This window comes from Podarcis vaucheri (genome assembly GCF_965113315.1).
Source record: "Podarcis vaucheri genome assembly, chromosome: 17".
In the NCBI taxonomy this organism is placed as follows: Eukaryota; Metazoa; Chordata; class Lepidosauria; order Squamata; family Lacertidae; genus Podarcis; species Podarcis vaucheri.
In genome coordinates this window covers 36,614,738-36,639,678 of record NC_138755.1, presented here as the reverse complement: position 1 = coordinate 36,639,678, position 24,941 = coordinate 36,614,738, and the positions used below count along the sequence as shown (strand labels likewise).

The window sequence follows — 24,941 nt, the reverse complement described above, 5'->3', positions numbered from 1 at the left end:
CTTGACAATTTTTATCTTGTTTATTTACCAGTCTGAAATGGAATGCAATGACCAAAGTACATCATTAAACCTGCAGAGATTTACTTTCTTGGTTATTTATTTAGCTGTATATTTTCACTGGCTTCCTTGCATAACAGGGTTAAATATTGACTTCCTAGAAGACACAGGATGATGAAATGAAAGGCTCCGTAATTACTCTTCGCAGGCTTGCCCTATTAATTTTAACAGATAACTTGGGAAACCTTTCACATCTTTATGCTTTGAGTTTGAGATGGAGCAGATGGAAATGATCCTAAGAAGATATATAGGGATATAGTTTATATATAGTACTTGTAAAGGGCTATCCTCTTCAGCAGGGCTTTTTTTCAGGGGGGACTCACCTGAACTCATTTCCAGCACCTCTCAAGAGAACAAGGGAGGCATTCATGGTGAGTCCCAGCACCTCTTTTTCTAGAAAAATAGCACTCCTCTTCAGGACTATTGTGCAATAGAAAGTACATTTCCCTTCTCATTGGATTCTTTGCCTGCCATTTTTAACTTGCACCCACCACTTACTAATTAGTGAACTTTGGCCCTAGCATCTGGAGTCCAATTTCCTTCCAAAGATTTGGGTTCTATTTGGTCTTCTCTTTCTCTCTCAGTGTCCTTCCCATGGTGTAGTATTCTAGGTTTGGCTGCATATCTGTGAACTGAGCTATGCGATTTGCCATGGCAAAAAAGGCTGAAATGGCGCCTATGTCCCAGGCATCTTCTCGGTCAAACCCATGTGCCTCCAGCTTCTGAAAGTGCTCTTGGGTGATATTATCCGCTCGGCAGACGGCAAGTGCAAAGTCAAGCATGACTAGCTCACGATCACTTAGGTCAGCCATTTTCCAGTTCACCGTGATCTGCACAGAAACAAACCAGCAGGAAATCATCAACACAGCTGCTGGGGTACGTAATGGCCAAGTGTGGGACATAAAGGACATATATACAGGCAGCATCAGACCAATGACAAACAGACCAAGGGCTGAAAAGAAGGGTTAGGGAGTGGCCTTGAACAGTGGCGTAGCGTGGGTTGTCAGCACCCGGGGCAAGGCAAGTAATTTGCGCTCCCTAACCCGTGGATTTGCGCCCCCTAACCCCCAGATGTTGCGCCCGGTGCGGCCGCCCCCCTGCACCCCCCACGCTACACCACTGGCCTTGAATAGGAACTGCAATGCATCACTGCAAAGAAGTAAAGTGCTTCCCCAATCTTTGCTCTTGTTTTGGGTTTTTGGCATTCGGCAGTCTCAAGAAACAATGGAGTGCGCCTCCGGGGGTGAAGTCAAACCACTAAGTTAGCAGCAGTGATTTGACCTCCCTAGGACGCAAACCTGAGCAGTGTGTATGGAAGTCCAGGGATGCTCAGACAACTAGACCCACCATCTCAGCCTCGCCGATGTCGTCCAAAAGAAAGCAGAGCAACATGATTACAACCAGCTTGGCTGTACAGAAAAGGGAATATTGCCAAGTGCAACTCCTCAGCTTTGTGGCATGAGAATTAGCACCTAGCAAACTGCCCTTTTCCATACAGTTCTTAGCCTTGGGCAAGGGCCTTTTTAAACACTGCCACATAAGGCTTTTAAATGCACTTATCTAGCTATAAAGTGCCCAGCATCTTGCAATGTTATAGTCTTCCCCAACCTGCTGCTTTTAGATGGATTCCAATTTCCATCTGCTGCAGCCAGCTCGGTCAATGATCAGGAATGATAGAAGTTCCACTACAAAACATCTGGAGGCCACCAGGTTAGAGAAAGCTAATATAAACTAATCATAGGTTTGTATAAATATGAATATAATAAATTATAATCCCAAAATTTTTGTTCAGTAATCTTTTGAAGTTTCTTTTAAATTGCTATGCAGTGGTACCTCGGTTTACGAACAGTCCTGTTTACGACCTATTCGGTTTACGAACTCCGCAAAACCGGAAGTAGTGTCCCGGTTTGTGAACTTTACCTCGGTCTACGAATGGAAGCCGAACAGTGGAAGGGCACCGGCAGCGGGAGGCCTCATTAGGGAAAGCGCACCTTGGTTTAAGAACAGATTTGGTTTAAGAACAGACTAAGTTCGTAAACCGAGGTACCACGGTAGATGCTAATTTACAATCATATTTCCAGTGCACTGCACAAAAAGGAAAAAACCTACTATAAAGATTTCACCAGAATAATTTGCATAAACTAGCATTCAAATTCAGACTCAAGTCCCCTCCATGCAATTCATTCTTCTCTCTCTCTCTCTTTTTTGCAAGCTGTAGGTAGAGCCCGGATTTTTGCCTGAACCTGGAACAAGCGCAGAAGCAAGGTCGCAAGTGGAAGCTTGCTAGTTAAAACAGCACAGAAGTGAAGCGCGCACATACACACTAAGACTAGCAAATACGGTTTCTCGCCTGATCTGCCAGCGCTGGTTTCTTAGAGTACATCCGATGTAAGGCACCGTGTGCAATTGCACAGTAGGGGACCTTGTTTGCAACACTCGTAGCCACAATAATGAGCTCTTTGTCAGCCATGCTAAGGTTACCTGTGGGAGGAAAGACATGCAAAGGGTGGATCATGGGAATGAGTCACTTAATCCTGGGCTTATGCGCTTATACCCTGTATCTGAGTTTGAGGGTACTGTGCATCTGTTCTATAATTGCTTTAGTGCCTAGGTTTTCAACCAGTGTGCTGTAGCACCCTGGGGTGATTTTAATAATAATAATAATAATAATAATAATAATAATAATAATAATTTTTTATTTATATCCCGCCCTCCCCAGCCAAAGCCGGGCTCAGAGCGGCTAACAACAGTAAAATGATACAACATTCTAAAATCATTTCATTATAAAATCAGTTCAAATCAGATTAATGGCAACCATTGGGCTAGAGTTCTGTGAGGATTGCCAAAGGAGGGAGTCAGGCTGTGCCCTGGCCAAAGGCCTGATGGAACAGCTCTGTCTTGCAGGCCCTGCGGAAAGATGTCAAGTCCCGCAGGGCCCTGGGAGCCAGGGTGGTGTAGTGGTTAAGAGCGGTAGTCTCGTAATCTGGGGAACCGGGTTCGATTCCCCGCTCCTCCACATGCTGCTGCTGGGTGACCTTGGGCCAGTCACACTTCTCTGAAGTCTCTCAGCCCCACTCACCTCACAGAGTGTTTGTTGTGGGGGAGGAAGGGAAAGGAGAATGTTAGCCGCTTTGAGACTCCTTAAAGGGAGTGAAAGGCGGGATATCAAATCCAAACTCTTCTTCCTCTTCTTCTGGTCTCTTGTGACAGAGCGTTCCACCAGGTCGGAGCCACAGCCGAAAAAGCCCTGGCTCAGGTGCTGTGAACAGCACTGGCCCCATCCTGTCCTCATTCCTTCCCTCCTCTCAAGTTCTGGGTGTTGTCTAAGTCAGCTTGGTTTCATTTCTGATGAGGGGGTGGGAGAAAACTGAAGCCCCAGGGCGCCTTAAATGCTTAGGGAGCCCCAGGTCCACCTTGAGGCATCTCGTTCATGGTATGACGCAACTCAGAAACCTGAGGACCTTTCCCAGATCTGCCCAATTTGCCCTATACAGTGGTACCTCGGGTTACATATGCTTCAGGTTACATACGCTTCAGGTTACACACTCCACTAAGCCAGAAATAGTGCTTCAGGTTAAGAACTTTGCTTCAGGATGAGAACAGAAATTGTGCAGCGGCAGCAGGAGGCCCCATTAGCTAAAGTGGTGCTTCAGGTTAAGAACAGTTTCAGGTTAAGAATAGACCTCCGGAACGAATTAAGTACTTAACCCGAGGTACCCCTGTAATTTGGAGTGCACACAGAGCCGACGCTCACCCCAGCATATTTTGGTGTGAACTACTCTGGGATTTCTCTTTTTTTATGAGAACTGGTATAAAAATAGAAAAGTAGATGATAATAAAATTGCCACTGGGGGTTTATGACTGTTGGGATAGGAAAGAAGATCATAGTCTGATCGCCATGCTTACCTGTCTGCTTGTTCACAACGGCACTGAAATAAGCAAGGAATGCTCTGAGTTCTGCCGGGCGGTGAGACATCACCTTGAGCACGTTGGGCAAAAACCCACGCTGTTCGGGAATCGAGGGTGGGGGGGAAAGCTGGTCAAGACACCTTGAAATTGCCGTTAAGGGAAGAGTCTATACAATGCCATCCATTCTCAGATATGGCACAATTAGCTAAGGGCCATTCGCTAGAAAACTGCAGGCTGACGCCAAGTCTCTCGTTCCGAATCATCCAAGCAGTGGAGAGGAGCCACAGCTGACGTGCTTTGCGGAGAAGATCCTAATTTCTCCGCCTAATCTCTCTACTCAGAAGAATCAAGCAGTGGTGGAGTCTGCTGTCTGAGGCTCTGCAGAGCTGCCACCAGCCAGAATAGACCAGACATGGGGAACATGCTTGATGCTTTACTGTGCTTAATGTGTTTAATTACCGTATTTTTCGCTCTATAAGACGCACCTAGTTTTTAGAGGAGGAAAACAAGAAAAAAATATTCTGAACGAAACGTTGGATGTATGATTTTTGTGGTTCATGCTGTGGCCACAGACCTGTGATTTGACGGTGAGTTTGGGGTAGCCCAATGCAAAAATCCTGAGGAACCATGTGGATCCGTGCTTTGTAACCACATTTTTGCGCCATTGCGGCCCCACGAAACAGTGGATGCGCGTGTTTTTTGGTGCAGATTGTAGCCATGGACATGCTATGTGATCTGATGGTGAATTTGGGGTGACACAGTGCAAAAATCCTGAGGATCCATGGGCTTTTACCTCCCCCCTCCCAGGCAGCCTCCTTTATCGCTAGCGTCCCTTATTTCCCTCCCGATCACTTACCGATCAGCTGCTTCCTTTCAACACTCCCTTCCCTCTTGTTTGCCTTAGTGTCTTTTCCTTAGCTGCAGCAGTTTTTTGCTCCTCCTTTTCTTCTAATTTCTCTCCTCATTGCTTTAGTATTCCTGTCTCCTCTCCTTGCAAGTTTGCTGTCTTTACCTCCCCACTCCCAGGCAGCCTCCTTTATTGCTAGCATCCCTTATCTCCCTCCCCGATCACTTGCCGATCGGCGGCTTTGTTTCAACACCCACTTTCCTCCCCCCCCCCAAAAAAAGCATAATCTGCTTTTCGCCCCTGGGCAATTCAGCTCCAGGGACCATGTATTTGCTCCATAAGATGCACAGACATTTCCCCTTACTTTTTAGGAAGAAAAAAGTGCGCCTTATGGAGCGGAAAATACGGTAACCTTTGACCCTCCAGATGTTGCTGAACTACAACTTTCATAGCCCTAGGAAGCATGGCCAGGGGTGCTGTGAGTTGTAGTTCAGTTCAACAAAACCATGCGGGACAAGGCGAATAAATTGGCTGACCTGGGATTAAGGCAGCTTTTAAATAAAGTCTAGCGAGTATTCTTTGCCTCAATTTTGCAAGCCTCTGACATGCTAAACCTAATGGAGTGAAGCGGTTGGCCTGCTAGATGCTCAGCTGTCTTATAAGGTGATTCCAGTATGTCACTCTTACCTTTGCTTCTTCTCTCTTCATAAGCTCTGCTATATCGTTTGGCAAATCCTCCTCCTTAGGTAGCGGAAAGCGCTCAGTGGACTTAGTGGCGTTCCTCTCGTCTGTGCTATATGCATGGTTCAAGGCTACAGTTCTGGGTCTTACCCCAAAGCTCCCCAACGCACCAGGAGGCAGGAGCTAAAACACGGAAAGGAAGAAATGACCCATTTGCCGTAGTATCGTCCAAAGTTGGCTCCGTCAGCTTCAAGCGTTATTTGTAAAACCATTAACTGCACAGTTTAGGGCCTGAAAAAACTCTTCGACACAGGGATGGGGAACCTATAGCTGTACGGATGTTGCTGGACTTCCGCTCCCATGATCCTTGACCATTGGCCATGCTCACTGGGACTTATGGAAGCTGGAGTTTGGCCATGTTTGCTGGGACTGATGTAAGCAACATCTGGAGGGCCACAGGTTCCTCATCTCTTCAATAAAGCAATCTGATGAAAAGAGCTTGGAATCATAGAATTGTTGAGCTGGAAGGGACCCTGCAATCTTGGCGTTATCAGCACCATACCCTTATGGTGAGAGCCAGTGTGGTGTAGTGGTTAAGAGCGGTAGTCACGTAATCTGGGTAACCGGGTTCGCGTCTCCGCTCCTCCACATGCAGCTGCTGGGTGACCTTGGGCCAGTCACACTTCTCTGAAGTCTCTCAGCCTCACTCACCTCACAGAGTGTTTGTTGTGGGGGAGGAAGGGAAAGGACATTGTTAGCCACTTTGAGACTCCTTAAAGGGAGTGAAATCTTTTGTTTTCCAATGTATTTCATAATAATAATAATAATAATAATAATAATAATAATAATAATAATAATAAAAAAACCAGTGTGGTTCAAGCAATTTTTTGTTCTGAAAGTGTGACCCAGAGAATTTTTTTTAGAACCACTAACCTAAAAAGACCAGTTGTGCTGAGGCAATAAATAATGAGAAGGGCACGTAGAGATGCTCGGCAGCACCCAAAAATGATGTAAAAATATTTTTGTATGCCACAACTGCTGCACGGATTTTACTAGCCAAAAAATGGAAAACACAAAAACTACCAACAGTAGAAGAATGGCAGATGAAGATGATGGAGTTGATGGAGGTGGCTGATCTCACCAGGAGAATCCGCGACCAGAAAGAAGAGGAACACCAAGAAGACTGGAAGAAATTTAAAGACTATCTGAATAAATATTGTAATATTAAAGATATGTAATCACTTGAAAGAATCAATTCGGCCTAGGATTAAATTAGGATTAAATATATAAATAATGTATGATAAGAAAAGTTAGGAAATATGATTATGAATGTGATATGGTTTTATGAAATAATGATATTGGAAACTGCTATATATAATTACTAAGAAATTCAGATGGAAGAGATTTGAGGAAGTCAAATAATAAGTTTATGAAGATGGATCTTAACTAATTAATTAAGTGTTAGTGTAGTGATGATTTGTTGTATTTTATGTTCTATATTCTTTTCTCTTTTTTCTTTTTTCTGTTTCATTCTTTTTCCTTTATTATTGTCAACTTTTTCTTTTGCTATGTCTATGTATGGAAAATAATAAATATTATTATGAGGGGGGGGGGAGAGATGCTCCGCAGCATCGCTGGAAGGGCTCCCCACTTTCTCCCTCTTGGATTTACTTTAATGGTTGCGCATGGCATAAAGATGACCAGAGGGAGGTGCGGGGGAAACACTGCAAGGCAAAACTGAAGAAATCAAGTGCCTGCGCCAGCCGGAAGTCCCTCGGCTCTGGCATTTGGCACTCACTCTGCTTAAAAATAAGTTTTGCACCTCTCGCCCTCGGAGGAGCTCACAAGCTTTTCAGAACCAGCGCTGCAGCCATCTGATCTTCCAGCCCGGCAATATACTGTCCTACGCTAGGGGGATGAATGGTCTGACTCGATGCAATGGTCTGACTCAGTGTCACCTGTCTGGCCAGGGGCTGAACTAGATTCACCTGATCCAGGTGCCCTCGGTCGCGCAAAGACGCACGGAGCCAATGGCACCGCTGCGCCAAGGAGACGCGCGCCCCTTTCTGGACCACTGCCATCCTCCGAAGCGCGCATCGACAGCCAGGGCTGAACGCCTGTGGCGATGGAGATACTCACGGAGGGAGAGCCCCGACGGCCGAGCTGCAGGAGGCTGCTGCGGAGAAGCCGCCACATTGCCAAACCGCGGCTGTTTTCCTTGCGCTCCTGGGCGGCACCGACGGAGGCGCAGGCGAGGCGGAGAGCCGTTTTCTAGTAACCCGGCCAAGCGCGCTTGCAGGACGGCGTCTCCCCTAGCCCGCCCACATTTCGACACTTCCCCAGTGCAAGGGGGAAAAAATCTATTTAGACCACAAGGAACAGCAGCCCGTGGAAAAGTAAAGAGTAGCAAGTCCCGCCCTGTTGAAATCCCTTAGTTTTCCACAGCAGGAGTGGGCAGATTTCAAGTTGTAGGCTCTGCTTCTGTTTTCTTCTGGTATCCTGAGATTCCCCTAAACTGATGAATTAATATGTTTAATTATATAAGGTGAAGATGTTTAAGTTAAATTTCATAAAAATTGGGATTTGGAAAACCGTTAAAAGGACATGCAATGAAATTCAACCAAGGGGAAGCGAGGAAGTCACTTAACAAAGTTAATAACTGTAATTTTCAATAAGGCTATGATTTATGTTTTGTTATGTTTGTTTATCTGTTTATAATATTGTGAAAACCAATTAAAAAAATTTGGGGAAAAAAGAGATTCCCCTAACTGGGCCTGGTGTAAAATCCATGTACAGTACTTACTTCCTAACCATATCTATGTAGAGGCAATTGAATTCAGTGGAATTCATTCTCAGGTAATTGGTTAGGATTAGGATTGCAGCCCTAGAATTAAAGAACTCTGAATCCAGGAAGTTGAGTTGACAGAAGTGACAGGAGCTCACAGTCCTTCCACACACAAAAAGCCATTATTGGTTGCCAAAGCTTTTTTTGATTTTAAAAATATAATTTGGGGTGGGAAGGCAGTTGTGCTGTTGCTGCTATTGTTAAAGAAAAGGGAGTCAGAAATGTTTTCCAATCTACTGCAAATCACCCAGAGATCCAGAGATTTCCTGCCTGCCCTGTCGAGAACTTGCTCGACATCCGAAATAATCAGTCTCACACCAAGATGACTTGAAGAAAAAGCTTTGGCTTCAGCCATGCAAATGTTTATTGTGTGGTGTAAAAATAATTCATCCTCTCTCCTCCAGCACAGCGCTTGTTGTGTCTCGTACTCAACAAAGTAACAATCAAAAGGAATGCAACCTTGCCCTTGCCCGCAAACAGAGTGTTATGCTACGTGAGCCAATCATTTAGTCTAGCATGAGGTGTTCACGTGCTCATCATGCTCTTAGCAATATCTCGTGCTGTAAAATCACTCTGCAATAATAAGAACTCTGCTCATGCTCTTATGTACAAGCAATCATTTTCCCACACTGCCCCTAATCTAGTGATTGGCAGCAGTTCTCTGCAGTTTTAAGATAGGCTTTCCCTGCCCTTCCTGGGAGTCAGGGATTGGATCTGGGCCCTTTTGTATCCGAAACAAATACTCTATCACATGGGTAGGCAAACTAAGGTCCAGGGGCCAGATCCAGCCCAAAAGCCTTTTAAATCCAGTCCGCAGACAGTCCGGAAATCAGCGTGTTTTTACATGAGTAGAATGTGTCCTTTTATTTAAAATGCATCTCTGGGTTATTTGTGGGGCATAGGAATTTGTTCATTTTTTTTTTCCAAAAGAGAGTCCGTCCCCCCCAAGGTCTGAGGGACAGTGGACCAGCCGAAAGTTTACTGACCCCTGCTCTACCACAAAACTACAGCCCTTCCATCAATCAGAAAAGACACTACCCATGTGTTGTCAGTTGAATGCAGATACAGTGGTACCTCAGGTTACATACGCTTCAGGTTACAGACTCTGCTAACCCAGAAATAGTGCTTCAGGTTAAGAACTTTGCTTCAGGATGAGAACAGAAATCGTGCTCCGGCGGCACAGCAGCAGCAGGAGGCCCCATTAGCTAAAGTGGTGCTTTAGGTTAAGAACAGTTTCAGGTTAAGAACGGACCTCCGGAACGAATTAAGTACTTAACCTGAGGTACCACTGTATATTTTATTCATGGCATGACTGGTTCTACAAGTGTTGTCAAATTATAAGGGAAGGTCTGATCCTTAGGATGTCTATCAGGAAAGGCCGATGATATTAGATGTAATTGCAGTAATTTCATAGTGCGGTACATCTCATTCTTAGACAATGAATCTCTTCTTATGCCCATCTCTCAAGGTCTGTATTTATTAGACTTTCTACCTCCAAGGCATCCTTTTCACTGAGAAAAAGCCCACTTTGACCTGGGTTGTGAACTGCAACAGATCCCATACGAGGGCATCTAATAGTTTCTTACAGAGCCTCTCATCTATGCAGGGGACAGAATTAGGTGAGGTTCAACTCCATTTTAGTTTTGACGTTTGATTAAAAATGCAACAAGATGTGAGGCTGTGAATCAAATAGAATGCATTTTGGACCCAGTACCTGCCTGCAAATCTAGACAGCATCTTAAAAAGCAGAGACATCATCTTGCCATCAAAGGTCTGTATAGTTAAAGCTATGGTTTTCCCAGTAGTGATGTATGGAAGTGAGAGCTGGACCATAAAGAAGGCTGATCACTGAAGAATTGATGCTTTTGAATTATGGTGCTGGAGGAGACTCTTGAGAGTCCCATGGACTGCAAGAAGATCAAACCTATCCATTCTGAGGGAAATCAGCCCTGAGTGCTCACTGGAAGGACAGATCCTGAAGCTGAGGCTCCAATACTTTGGCCACCTCATGAGAAGAGAAGACTCCCTGGAAAAGACCCTCATGCTGGGAAAGATGGAGGGCACAAGGAGAAGGGGACGACAGGGGACGAGATGGTTGGATAGTGTTCTCGAAGCTCCCAGCATGAGTTTGGCCAAACTGCGGGAGGCAGTGGAAGACAGGAGTGCCTGGCATGCTCTGGTCCAGGGGGTCACGAAGAGTCGGACACGACTAAATGACTAAACAACAACAACCTGCCTGCAGATAGTTCTGAGATCTCTTGTACAATGGACAAAGGCCTCAGGCAAGTTAGTGTTAAAGCAGATATGGAATCCAAACTTTAAAGTACATTCTTTCCAGGAAAGACGTTTATACAATTTTTACAACTGAGGTCAAAACTGCAACCAATGAGTGAGACAAGGAGCATGTTCCTTCATGGAAAATAGTTGCTTATTCCCCTTGTAAGAATTAAGGAAACAGTAAGACATCAAGTTTGCTTAACAGAGCTGTGGGATGTTGACTTTCGAAAACTTTCTCCATTTGTATAAGTTGGGAAAATGCAGATGGAATTGTTCCCGAGAAGACCTTCCAAGGAGACCAGCGAGATTTTACACTTGTAGAGGAAAGGAGATCTTCCTCCAGATCTTCTCCAGTGTATACATAAAAAGCTCTTTCCAATTTCTGGCCGTTAAAAGATTTGCTACAGCAGATATGTATTTGCTCAAATACGTTTATTAGAAACAACCGATATGACAAAAGTGTTAACTCTGTAGTTATGAAGAAATCACAGTATACAGCTTATTACAATCAAAAGAAACTGAGCAGCAAATCTCCAATCTTGCTGTGTCTTCAGAGCACCTCATTACAATCGAGACCCTACCGGAAAACGTTTTTCAAAAGTATAGCACAACAGCAAGTGAAGCACATTTCATTTTTCAGTGGATGCAACATTTGCCCATCTTGACCTTCTGCCCGTCACTGAGCCCAATGTCCTTGCAATGATTTGGGTGCCAGAAAGCCTTGTTAGGAGGCGTCGCTCTTCTCTTTCTCTCTCGGTATCCTTCCCATGATGTAGAATTCTGGGTTTGGATGCATACCTGTGAAGTGAGCTATGCGGTTCGACATGGCAAAAAAGGCTGCAATCGTGCCTATGTCCCAGGAATCTTCTCGGTCAAACCCGTTCGCCTCCAGCTTCTGAAAGTGCTCTTCGGTGATATTATCCGCTCGGCAGACGGCGAGTGCAAATTCAACCATGGCCCTCTCCCGATCACTCAGCTCGGCCATTTGCCAGTTCACAGTGACCTGCACAAAATCAGAGCCAAGGGAGGTTATTGGCAGTTATGGCCAACCGCTAGACCAGTTATGGGGACCAAATTTACAGGCAGCATTACCGTATTTTTCGCTCAAAAATTAAGGGGAAATGTGTGTGCATCTTATGGAGCGAATGCAGACTCCTTGGCTTCAGTGATAGCAATGCGAAGCCTCCGAAGCACAGAGGGAGATCTCCCCCTGCGCTCTGGAGGCTTCGCGTTGCTTTCGCTGAAGCTGCCTGAAGCCCCCGAAGCGCAGCGGGAACTCCCGCTGCGCTCTGGGGGCTTCAGGCAGCTATCCGCAAGCCTTCAGAGCGCAGCAGGAGTTCCCGCTGCGTTCCGAAGGCTTGCAGATAGCCGCCTGAAGCCTGGAGAGTGAGAGGGGTCAGTGCACACCGACCCCTCTTGCTCTCCAGGCTTCGCTTCGCTGGAGAGGCGCTGCAGTTTTCCCTCTCTGCGCAGCACCCCTTCAGCGAAGCGGGAGGAGAAATGGAAGGGGCTCCGTTTCTCCTGTCGCTTCGCTGAAGGAGCGCTGAGCAGAGGGGGAGATTTTTTTCCCCTGTTCTCCCCCTCCTATGGTCCGGTGCATCCTATAGAGTGAAAAATACGGTAGGTCAAAGAGAACGAGGGCTGAAAAGGATTAGGGAGCAAATGTGAACATGAACCACAGTGTACTGCTGCCAGATCCTAAACAGGGTGATGCAAAGGACTAAAGGGTTCCTTTATCTTTGCTCCTTGTACAAGAGAGGGAATTTTGCCAAGTGCAACTTCTTATTTATTTATTATTATTTTTATTTATTGGACTTATATACTGCTCTTCATCGTAAGATCTCAGGCGGTTCATGATATAAAAATGCAAGGTAAAAGTACAAACGAATAGTTAGAACAAAGATGTCAGGGAACTGCCATCGGCTCAGGGGGGAGAGGGGAAAAGCCGGATGGATTACAGAGGGCCCCCAAAGATCGTGGGAAACAGCACCTCCTCAGCGGAGGAAGGAAGCCACGCCTCCAGTGGAGAGGAGCTTCAGGGCTTGGAGGAGGCGAGGCGATGCCAGGACACCTTGCCTGGGCAAAGCGGGGAGGAGAGGGGTCCTCCGTTACCCACGCCCTCCCTGCGCAGTAGGCTTCCGCGCAGAGAGGGGAGGCGCAGACTGGGCGTCAAGAAACTACTCTGCTGGGGAAGGTTTAAGGACCGCCCACTCACAGATTCTGCCAGTGAATGAGCAAGACACGGGAGAGTGGCGCTCTGCATGGTGAAGGATTTTTGGCACCAATAATGAGGCCTTACAGCCGACCAGGGAGGCATTTGCCTGATTGCTCTCGAGTAACCCCCTGATATCCTTACAGCAGACAACAAAACAATACCCCCATCGCACAAGCACATTTAAAAGGCTGCGGAATATTAAGGCCTGGTTGAAGAGGAACATTTTTGCCTGGCACCTAATGATATGTAATGAAGGCAGCAGGAGAGCCGCCCTGGGGAGAGCATTCCACAGGCGGGGGCCACTGCAGAAAAGGCCCGACCTCGTGTTGCCACCCTCCAAGCGTCTCATGGAAGAGCCACACAAAGAAGGGCCTCAGAGGATGAATGCAGAATTCGGGTTTGTAGCATAACGCCATTTTATTTTATTTGACAAAATTTTATATACCGCCTGATTGTAAGAGAACCTCTAAGTGGTCTACAAAAATAGAAAGCAAAACATTAGAATTACCAGTAAGAACCAGGTATTTAAAAACATTCAAAGGATTAGTGCATGAATGGTAGCAATGGCATCTGCAGAAAAGCCCTCTTCTATAGAATTCCAAGCCTGTGGAAAAGTTTTTTTCAGCTGCTTCATAGGACCTTTAAATGACCTGATCCAGTGGCAAAGAACCCAGCATCTTGTACTACAATACAAACTTATCAAGCCCACGATTTTGTATCATGCAGAATGCAAGGAATCATAACTGTGTAATTTCTGTTATGCCTTCTTCAGTAGCCTCTCATGGTCACCTATCATAAATATCCATCAGAAAGCACTTTTAGACTGCTTTGCCATCATATTCCCGGTTTGATGCACAGGAAAGTATAAAACTGTTTTGCAGATTTCACAAGGGCAATTCACATACGCTTGGGTTGTGAACGTGATCCGTGCGGGATGCATGTTTGCAACCCGCAGCGGCGTGTCTGCACATGCGTGGGTTGCGATTCGGCACTTCTGCACATGCGCAAAGCGCGATTTAGCGCTTCTGCACATGCACGGCTGTTGAAACCCATAAGTAACCTGTTCCGGTACTTCTGGGTTTCGGCGCGTCCGTAACCTGAAAAAATGCAACCTGAAGCGTCTGTAACCTGAGGTATGACTGTATTGAGAAAACTAGCATTTGAATCCAGAAAAAAACCCATACAATTCCTTCATACAATTCCTTTCTGTTTGGAAATTCTTTTGAAGAAGAAGAAGAAGAAGAGTTTGGATTTGATATCCCGCCTTTCACTCCCCTTCAGGAGTCTCAAAGCGGCTAACAATCTCCTTTCCCTTCCTCCCCCACAACAAACACTCTGTGAGGTGAGTGGGGCTGAGAGACTTCACAGAAGTGTGACTGGCCCAGGGTCACCCAGCAGCTGCATGTGGAGGAGCGAGGAAGCGAACCCGGTTCCCCAGATTACGTGACTACCGCTCTTAACCACTACACCACACTGGCTCTCTAATTTTGCCAAAACTAGCCAATAAGTGGCAAGGAAACAAGTACAGTGGTACCTCAAGTTACAAACACCTCAGGTTACAAACTCTGCTAACCTGGAAGAGTTACCTCGAGTTGAGAATTTTGCCCCAGAATGAGAACAGAAATTGTGTGCCGGCGGCGCAGCGGCAGCAAGAGGCCCCATTAGTGAAAGCACGCCTCTAGTTAAGAACAGTTTCAGGTGAAGAACGGACCTCCGGAAAGAATTAAGTTCGTAACTAGAGGTACCACTGTACAGGAGAGAGAAATCCTAAGCAAGGGAGTGAAACAGAAGAAGATGGAGACAGACGAGCAAGACAGACACGTGTACCAACCTGATCTGCTAGCGCTGTTTTTTTGGAGTATATCCGATGTAGAGCGCCGTGTGCAATCACGCAGTATGGACACTTGTTAACAATACTCGTGGCCACAATAATGAGCTCTTTGTCAGCCTTGCTTAGGCTTCCTATAGAAGAAGAGACATGCAGAAGGTGGGTCATATTTCTAGAGCGGCAGGGGCATTGAGTCACTTAACCAACATGCACCAATACCACCATATAGAGATAAGATAGGACTCCCAAATAATAAGGGTTGGAAGATGTCCAAATGCTATCAGTGAGAAGCAGCAGCAGGTATATTGAAAAAAAAGCCCTGGATGGCTCAGTTGGAATGAAGGAATGGGTTTCCCAAATCTAAAACCTGACTGTGCAGTCAGTCTGAAACGGGCCCCAAAATCCCCATTTTTCCTTCTCCATTAGCTAAAATCCATTAACTTGAGCCAATATACAATGAACCCAGCTGTATAAACAGCCCTCTCAGTCAGGTTTTAGATTTGGGAAACCCATTCCTTCAGGAACAGCATGAAACTCGTAATATCAAGGTCATGGGTTACAAAACACATCATAAAAATAAAAACAAGAACCACCCAATAATCCCTCCTGCCCCCAACGCATTTAAAAGGGCATTGACTGTCAATCAGTCAAAGGCCGGGTTAAAGAAGAACGTTTTCGCCTGGTGCCTAAAGGTGTATAATGGAGTTGCCAGCTGAACCCCCTGGAAATAAATAATAATAATAATAATAGTTTATTTCTACCCTGCCCATCTGTCTGGGTTTCCCCAGCCACTCTTCCAACAGAAGATTAAAAATACATGAAAACATCCATCGTTAAAAACTTCCCTAAACAGGGCTGCCTTCAGATGTCTTCTAAATGTCATATACCTTATTTTTGGCTCTATAAGACTCACTTTTCCCCTCCTAAAAAGTAAGGGGAAATGTGTGTGCGTCTTATGGAGCGAATGCAGGCTATGCAGCTATCCCAGAAGCCAGAACAGCAAGAGGGATTGCTGCTTTCACTGCGCAGCGATCCCTCTTGCTGTTCTGGCTTCTGAGATTCAGAATATTTTTTTTCTTGTTATCCTCCTCCAAAAACTAGGTGCGTCTTGTGGTCTGGGGCGTCTTATAGAGCGAAAAATACGGTGGTTGTTTATTTCTTTGACATCTGATGGGAGGGTGTTCCACAGGGCGGGCGACACTACCGAGAAGGGAACGGCATTCGACAAACAGGGAGCCACTGCAGAAAAGGCCTCATCTCATCTTGCAACCCTCCATATCTCTCATGGAGGCGGCACATGAAGAAGAGCCTCAGAAGATAATCTCAAGGTCTGGGTAGATTCATCAGGAGAGAGGCCTTAAAGAATCTTGGAACCGGTGGAAATAATTATTGCCTGGTACTTATTTCTGTTGACAGAACCAAGGAAGGCCTGTAGCGTCAGTGCTCATCTTACCCATAGGTAACCCTAGTGGAATTCAGCAACAGTCACGTTAAGATAGACCAAGTATGGTTTCTGTTCTTACCTGTCTCCTTGTTCATGATGGCATTGTAATAAGCAAAGAATGCTCTAAATTCTGCCGGTCGGTGAGACATAACCTTAAACACGTTGGGCAAAAACCCAGTCTATTGGAAGAATTAAGAATAAAACACCAGTCAATCACCTTAAAATAGTTAAGAGAAGATGCTGATACAGTTTTCTTCTTCTTCTTCTATTATTATTATTATTATTATTATTATTATTATTATTATTATTATTATTATTATTTCAATTTAGATACAGCCCTTTATCAGAAAATCCTAGGGCGGTGTACAACGTTAAAAACACTTTACAGAACATCAATAATAAAAGTGTAATAAAAACCATGACAGACAGCCTAACAGTACAATAATATCCTAATAACATTCCACTCCCCCACACTTTCACGGGTCAGTTCCTAGAAAACGGCAAGTCTCCCCTTCTTAATCCTCCTAGCAGTGCGGGAGGAAGTGGCAGAGAACATGTTTTGGACTCAGGTCTCAGCTTAGCAATCCTTGGCTTCTCCACTTAAAAGGTTTAGGGAAGCAGGGACTAGGAAAGACCCTCTCCTCTTCCTAAAACCCTGGGTAAAAAGGGGACCCCTGACCATTAGGTCCAGTCGTGACCGACTCTGGGGTCACGGTGCTCATCTCGCTTGTTTGGCCGAGGGAGCCGGTGTACAGCTTCCGGGTCATGTGGCCAGCATGACTAAGCCGCTTCTGGCGAACCAGAGCAGCGCACGGAAATGCCGTTTACCTTCCCGCCGGAGCGGTACCTATTTATCTACTTTCACTTTTTGTGCTTTCGAACTGCTTAGGTTGGCAGGAGCAGGGACCGAGCATCGGGAGCTCACACCGTTGCTGGTATTCAAACTGCCGACCTTCTGATTGGCAAGTCCTAGGCTCTGTAGTTTAACCCACAGTGCCACCCGCGTCCCCCTAAAACTCTGGGTAACTGCTACCTATTACAGTAGACCATACTGGACAAGAAATACAAATCGGCAGAGCTGGGATAAAGGTAAAGGACCCCTGGACGGTTAAGTCCAGTCAAAGGTGACTATGGAGTTGCGGCGCTCATATCGCTCTCAGGCTGAGGGAGCCAGTGTTTGTCCACAGACAGCTTTCCGGGTCATGTGGCCAGCATGACTGAACCACTTCTGGTGCAACGGAACACCGTGATGGATACCAGAGTGCACGGAAATGCTGTTGACCTTCCTGCCACAGTGGCGCCTATTTATCTACTTGCACTGGCGTGCTTTCGAGTTGCTAGATTGGCAGGAGCTGGGAAAGAACAACGGGAGCTCACCCCGTCGCAGGGATTTGAACCGCTGACCTTCTGATCGGCAAGCCCAAGAGGCTCAGTGGTTTAGACCACAGCGCCACTATTGAACACATCATAGGCCACTTGTAAGAGAACAAGGGTGTGTTTAGCGGTATCACTCGGCGATGTCTTGATGTACCACCAAGAAGTGCTGATGGGGCAGAGGACTGGACCTTTGAATTCTTCCTCAAGTTTAAATACAGCACTTTCAAAGCTAGGATGTCAGATAGGAGTCTTCTCCCTAACACACTACAGTGGTACCTTGGGTTACATACACTTCAGGTTACATACACTTCAGGTTACAGACTCCGCTAACCCAGAAATAGTGCTTCAGGTTAAGAACTTTGCTTCAGGATAAGAACAGAAATCGTGCTCTGGCAGCGCGGCGGCAGCAGGAGGCCCCATTAGCTAAAGTGGTGCTTCAGGTTAAGAACAGTTTCAGGTTAAGAACGGACCTCTGGAATGAATTAAGTACTTAACCCAAAGTACCACTGTACATGGTACACCCTCTTCCCCTAAAACGACCCTTGAGGTAGGTTAAGAGGCTGTGACTGGCCCAAGGTCACCCAATGAGCCGCATGACCGAGAGGGGATTTGAACCCTGATCTCCCAGGTCCTAGTCTGACCACTACACCACACTGCCTTTCTAGAGTACTTCTGCTATGGGCAAGCTACTTAAATTCAGTAGTTAAAAAAATATGAGGAAAGCAAAATGCCACTTATAGACAAGCATCTGAAATATTTTCCTCGAAGCTTGAATCTGTTTTATTCTGGATTGTTTTATTTGATATTTTAATGTGTTGTAAACTGCTTTGAGATTTTTTTCTTTAAAAGGTAAAGCAGTATAGAAATGAAAAATAGTAATAAATAATAATAATATTTTATTATTTATACCCATCCATCTGGCTGGGTTTCCTCAGCCACTCTAATAATAAAGTGCATTGCAAAAAAAAAAAAGGGGGGGGGAGCGCCTACACATTTCATTTTGGCGACCATAACCTAGGTTTAAGGTGCCATTTGGCGATCAGCTTATATATTTGAGTTTCTAACACTGTTTCTAGTCAAAGATAAATCACATAGCTCAGTAACTTCTAATAAATCAAGACAATCTGATTTTTGGTTCTCCCTCCCTCCAAAATCCAACCATTCATTAAAACCTGGCTTTAAGATAGTTCCAAGTTTCTTTGGTCCGTATAGTTAAAGCTATGGTTTTCCTAGTCGTGATGTATGGAAGTGAGAGCTGGACCATAAAGAAGGCTGATCGCCGAAGAATGGATGCTTTTGAATTCTGGTGCTGGAGGAGACTTTTGAGAGTCCCATGGACTGCAAGAAGATCAAACCTCTCCATTCTTAAGGAAATCAGCCCTGAGTGCTCACTGGAAGGACAGATCCTGAAGCTGAGGCTCCAAGACTTTGGCCACCTCATGAGAAGAGAAGACTCCCTGGAAAAGACCCTGATGTTGGGAAAGATTGAGGGCACAAGGAGAAGGAGACGACAGAGGACGAGATGGTGGGACAGTGTTCTCAAAGCTACGAACATGAGTTTGACCAAACTGCGGGAGGCAGTGAAAGACAGGAGTGCCTGGCCTGCTCTGGTCCATGGGGTCACGAAGAGTCGGACACGACTGAACAACAACAAGTTTCTTTGAAAGGACAAGATTCCACCTTCCCCAGCAGATTTCCCCCTTACCTTTACTTCCACTTCCTCCATGAGCTCTACTATATCATAGGGCAAATCCTTCTTGTTGGGTACTGGAAAGCGCCCGGACGGTTTGCGGGCACTCCCTCCCTCTGTGCTGTACACATGGTTCTGAGGTGCAGAGTGTTGAGGAGTTTTCGGGGAAGATGCCAAACCGCGAGGCAGAAGCTAGAAACACAGAAATAAAGGGAAATCTTCTGTTTAACGAAGCGCAGCATCATAATGTTGGCTTAATCGGTGTAGAAAACAAACCCAAATTGTAAACCCACTAGAATGGGGATGGGGGAACTTACAACCTCCCAGATGTTTCTGGAGCCCATCCCATCATCCCTGACCATCATCAACCGTCTGTGGAGTTGATGGGGCTGGAATCTAACAACATCTGGAGGGCTGCTGGTTCCCCATCTAGCAGTTCCATGTGATTCTAGAATAGCTCAATCTCTCTGCTGTTTGGCACCACTGAAGGGCTAGGATGCAAAAAAGGCTAGGATCCAATGCAGTGGGGTTTTTAAAGGAAATCAACAAGGTAAAGGTAAAGGACCCTAGGAGGTTAAGTCCCGTCAAAGGTGACTATGGGGTTTCATCTCGCTTTCAGGCCGAGGGAGCTGGCGTTTGTCCACAGACAGCTTTCCGGGTCATGTGGCCAGCATGACTAAACCACTTCTGGCACATCGAAGACACCGTGACGGAAGCCAGAGCGCATGGAAATGCCATTTAACTTCCCACTGCAGTGGTACCTATTTATCTACTTGCACTGGTTTGCTTTCAAACTGCTAGGTTGGCAGGAGCTGGGACAGAGCAACGGGAGCTCACTCCGTCCCAGGGATTCGAACTGCCAACCTTCCAATTGGCAAGCCCAAGAGGCTCGGTGATTTAGACCACAGCACCACCTGTGTCCCTACAACGCTTGAAGAGGAGAGCTTCAAGCAGTGCTGCAACTGAATGACTTTTTAAAAGCAAATACTGTAACTGTTTGCCAGATGGCAGAGGACAAAGCCACAGGCCACATGTAGAACCACTTGCATGGTTTTATGGCTCCTGGCACAGATATATAAATCTGAGTGTCTTCAATTTCCCAGGGCTCACATGCCTCAGTGTTTGGGGCTCAAATATCCTGAGTTTTTGTGTCAACTTCCCATCATCTCCTAAGCACTCTCTCCCATTATGCTTCTTCCAGCCTTCTGGACTCATGCTCTTCTCTTCTCATTGTTGTGGAGGGCAGGGATAGCCAATAGCTCAGTTGGTTAGAGCGTGGTGCTGATAACACCAAGGTTGCTGGTTCGATCCCTGTATGGGACAGCTGCATATTTCTGCAACGCAAGATGGACTAGCGTATCCTCCCAACATTTCTCTGATGAAAATAAGGACACCCCATTCCATAATGATAATTTTACTATTTATACCCCACACATCTGACTGGGTTGCCCCAGCCACTGGGCTGCTTCCAGCATATACAAAAATATAATTAAACATTTAAAAAACTTCCCTATGCAGGATTGCCTTGCGGGCCGGATAACTCCATACCTGCCAACATTTATCCAATGAAAATAGGGACATCCTAAGTGGGACATTCTGGATCAAATCAGCAACCAGGACAGCTTCTCTTAATCAGGGACGTCCCTGGAAAATAGGGACACTTGGCTGGTCTGCAGCATCAATTAGGGGCAAGAAACTGAGCTTAGTCTTTCTGCTGGGGAAGGCTTAGGGGCTGACCTCTCAGAATACTGGATTAGATGGGAGCTTTAGTCTGATTCTGCAGGGCTGCTCTTAAAATTCCTACATTCTAACACATTCCAGCTCCAGGCTTCTGTGAATGGAATGTGAGGCTGATTTATTGGTTCAGCAAGCTATCTCAAGATGGTAAGAAATATGACACGGACAGCTCAATTGGCTAGCGCATGGCGCTGATAATGCCAAGGTTGCAGGTTCGAACCTTGTAGGATAGCTGCATATTCCTGCATTGCAGAGGGTTAGACTATATGATCCACAGAGTCCCTTCCAACACTACAATTCTATGATTCAATGTGGTGCCTTCCATATTTTATGGACTACAATTCTCACCATCCTTGAATATTGGCCAAGCTGGCTGAAGCTGATGAGCGTTGGAAACCCCCCATGTTGACCAACGCCGTCTCTTAACAGCAGAAGTAAGAAGGCTTGCCAAACATTTTCCTACTTTAGAGCTCTTAAAATTAAAAGGTCTAGCGTGCATTCACAAGAGAGGGAAATCAGCTAAGCTTTAAAGTCAATTTGCATAGGCTGTAAAATTTGCTCGTGCTTTTCCAAATCGTATTTCTATTCTCGTGGGCTTTTTGCTTTCCTCTGGGCAAACGATGTGTTCGAGACACTGTGTTCTTATTTTTAAAAGCAAACAGACCTATTGTTCTAATCAAACATGGTTGCTGCCTCTCCTAAATGCACCAGGCGCTTGGGAGGCAGCATACAGTGTTGCCATAGAACAATGGATTGACTGTTATGACTAATAGCTTTTAAAAAGAAGAACGGTATCACCAAATTCGAAATAAGACCTCAAGTGTGAACGTGCAGAATCGGGGGAAGGATTTACTTGTTGGGCCGTACATGGGGATGGGCAAATCTGGCCCTCCAAATATTGTTCAGCTCCATCTCCTATCTGCCTCAGTCAGCATGGGCACACGTCAGAGATTAAAGGAACTGGTCCAACAATATTTGCATGGCCCCAGATTCCTGATCTTTGGCATAAAGCAATGTTTCCTGCTTGGCAGGGGGTTGGACTCGATGGCCCTTGTGGTCTCTTCCAACTCTATGATTCTATGAAATGAGCCGTTCACAGTGTGAAAAAATACCAGCCATTCTTTTGCAATGAAACAAATACTTGTGCAATTAAGAGACACACAGAGCAATAAGCCATTTCACTTAGACTAGCAAAGGCAGAACTCGTCTTTCTGTTGAAATCTCCTTGCATTGTTTGTTAGTCAAACAACACCCAGTTAGCGAAGTTTCTTCAGTCATCTCTTTCTTCCTGACCACAACAGAAAGTCCGTTTCTGAATGTCAGTGTTATCAGGATGCCCCCGTGTTAGAGTTTCACCAACGGGTCTGCATAAATATGCCTTTAACATGCAGATTGGTTGGGGAATATCTGAGGCAGTTTGTTGAAAAGTGCATATAAAATGCAACCCCAACATAAAGGTAAAGGTAAAGGGACCCCTGACCATTAGGTCCAGTCGTGGCCGACTCTGGGGTTGCGGCGCTCATCTTGCTTTATTGGCTGAGGGAGCCGGCGTACAGCTTCCGGGTCATGTGGCCAGCATGACTAAGCCGCATCTGGCGAACCAGAGCAGCGCACGGAAACGCCATTTACCTTCCCACCGGAGTGGTACCTATTTATCTACTTGCACTTTGACGTGCTTTCAAACTACTAGGTGGGCAGGAGCAGGGACCAAGCAACGGGAGCTCACCCCGTCGCGTGGATTCGAACCGCTGACCTTCTGATTGACAAGTCCTTGGCTCTGTGGTTTAACTCACAGCGCCACCCGCGTCCCTAGCCCCAACATAAAGCAATGCAAAACATTATATATTTCAAAAAGCAGGATTTTTTTTTACTTTGCGGGGATTGCATTTATGTATTTCTAACCAAAAACTGCTAGAAGCTCTTGGAACGTCTAACAACAGCAGCACCACCCTCTCTCTCACACACCCCTGCCTTACACGTAAACTTTTCCAAGCATGAAAAGAGAAATTGGTTAAGTAACAGAGGGGTCACTGGGGCAGCTTCTCTTTGCTGGACTGCATTCCAAAAAAGTGACCCTGTGAGTTCATTTAAAAAGCTACCCTGCCAGTGTCAGTGCAAACAAAGTCCTATCATTAATACACTCATGCTGGAGGTGTGGGGCTGTGGCTACGCCAGTCCTGCAAAGTATTAAATCATAGAATTGCAGAGCTGGAAGGGACCTTAAGAATTATCTAGTCCAACTCCCCTGCAATGCAAGACTACGCAGCCGTTCTGTACAGGGCTTGAACCTGCAACCTTGGCCTTATCAGCACCAAGCTCTAACCAACTGAGCTATGCAGGCTCCACAATTCAAATGCTATACCCATTTTGCTGGGTGGAATTACGAGCAGCGTGTGCAAACTTTGCTTTTTTTTAAAAAAGAAAACGTTTCTGGAGGGGAGGGGGGAGGGGCTTCTGTGCACCTGTTTGCAGCAACAATGAAATTAATTAACACTGATTGGGAGCCGCCCAGAGTGGCTGGGGAAACTCAGCCAGATGGGCGGGGTATAAATAATAAATTATTATTATTATTAATTAAGAGTTGGGGGGCAAGGGATTCAAGGAAAGAACAGAGGCTTTGAGCACTTAAAGCACATTCAAAGCACACGGTTCCCCCCAAAGCGGAATCCTGGGTGCTGAGGTTTGTCAAGGATGCTGGGAACCTTAGTATCATTTTCTTTGAAGTAGTTTTGGAGAGTTTTTGGGAGACTAATTCAGGCATAGGCAAACTCGGCCCTCCAGATGTTTTGGGACTACAACTCCCATCATCCCTGAGCACTGGTCCTGTTAGCTAGGGATGATGGGAGTTGTAGTCCCAAAACATCTGGAGGGCCAAGTTTGCCTATGCCTGCTCTAATTTATTTGTGGTTAGGATGGGACTGAAGGACCATGATGGGGTGTGGTTTGTGTTTCTTTTTCTGTTTTAAGGGTAACTTCTACTGGAGCTTTTTAATGATTTTAATGCTACCTACGTTCGTTGATTCAACCAAGGGACCTTACCCGAGCAGAATGCCATTTAGTCTGGACAACGTGCCCTGGTGCCAGGACTGCAATGTGTGGCTGGTGTCTCCCAGGTTAAACGTTATAGAGACCCCTGGTGTTTTTTTTTAGTATTTTAGCAATTTGTAAGGGGGGGGCGGGTTGGGGCTACATGACCCTCGGCATTCCTTCCAACTCTACCATTCTAGAACCGGTCGCCTCCCCTTGCCTCCTGGGTGCGCCGGCCCTGCCTACCCAGAGCGCAAACGCAACCTGAGCCGCGCGTAAAGACGCAGGAAGCTGCGCCAAGGGGAAGCGCCCCCTTTTGGAGCGCTGCCCGCTTCCCGGGCGCACATGTCCCGCGAGGACATCCCAGCCGAGCCGGGGAAGCCTTTTGCGCTGGGCTCGGGGATACTCACGGCCAGGGAGCCCCGACTGCGGAGCTGCAGGAGCCTGGTACCCAGGAGGAGCCGCCTCGCCATCATGGTGCCGCGATCCGGCTGCTGCGCGATTTGGGAAGGGCCGAAGGACGAGCAGGCGCGGCTCGGCGCCTCCTCCTTTATACCCAAGCGCTCCTCCGGAGGCGAGAGCATGCGCGCACGGCCGGAAAGGCCTCCCTCAGCCCGCCCCACCCCCCCAAGCCACCGCCCCCCATGTCGACGCGGGACCCTGCTTCCCAACGATGGAGAACTTAGTTGGGTTTCCTCGCGCGCTCCCATGCGTGTGTGTATTTCAGCGGGGGTGGACTAGATGTCCCTTGGGGGACCCTTCCAATTTTATGATTGTGTCTGTGTGTCACATTGCACCTTCCGAGAGCGAATGGCAAATGTGGCCAGGTGCTATTCCAGAAAAAAAACCATCTTTTGTCGTTGGGTTCGCAGCCTCCTTGCAGCCAAAAAGCATTTATTGCAAGGTGTGCCATGAGAGTCACGCGCCCCCGGCTTCTTTAATTGCACAAAACAGACACTCGGCATTGTTCTTTTTGCAATCGAGCATTGTGCAAATTTTATGAAATA

At 46.3% G+C, this 24,941-nt stretch overlaps 2 protein-coding genes across 2 annotated transcripts; both read right to left on the bottom strand.

Moving 5' to 3' along the window:
- Positions 1–79: 79 nt before the first annotated feature.
- On the bottom strand, positions 80–7,784 carry LOC309522065 (uncharacterized protein). The gene is made up of 5 exons (XM_082205280.1): positions 7,634–7,784; positions 5,501–5,677; positions 3,964–4,063; positions 2,378–2,538; positions 80–887 (listed from the first exon to the last, which is right to left on the bottom strand). The coding sequence occupies exons 1-4, from the start codon at positions 7,688–7,690 to the stop codon at positions 2,387–2,389; spliced, it is 486 nt and encodes a 161-aa protein (XP_082061406.1). The 5' UTR covers positions 7,691–7,784; the 3' UTR covers positions 80–887; positions 2,378–2,386.
- A 3,247-nt stretch (positions 7,785–11,031) lies between these two features.
- LOC309522001 (uncharacterized protein) lies at positions 11,032–24,519 on the bottom strand. Its single transcript, XM_082205195.1, has 5 exons — positions 24,345–24,519; positions 19,186–19,362; positions 16,183–16,282; positions 14,663–14,793; positions 11,032–11,619 (listed from the first exon to the last, which is right to left on the bottom strand). The coding sequence occupies exons 1-5, from the start codon at positions 24,516–24,518 to the stop codon at positions 11,341–11,343; spliced, it is 861 nt and encodes a 286-aa protein (XP_082061321.1). The 5' UTR covers position 24,519; the 3' UTR covers positions 11,032–11,340.
- Between the last annotated feature and the right edge of the window lie 422 nt (positions 24,520–24,941).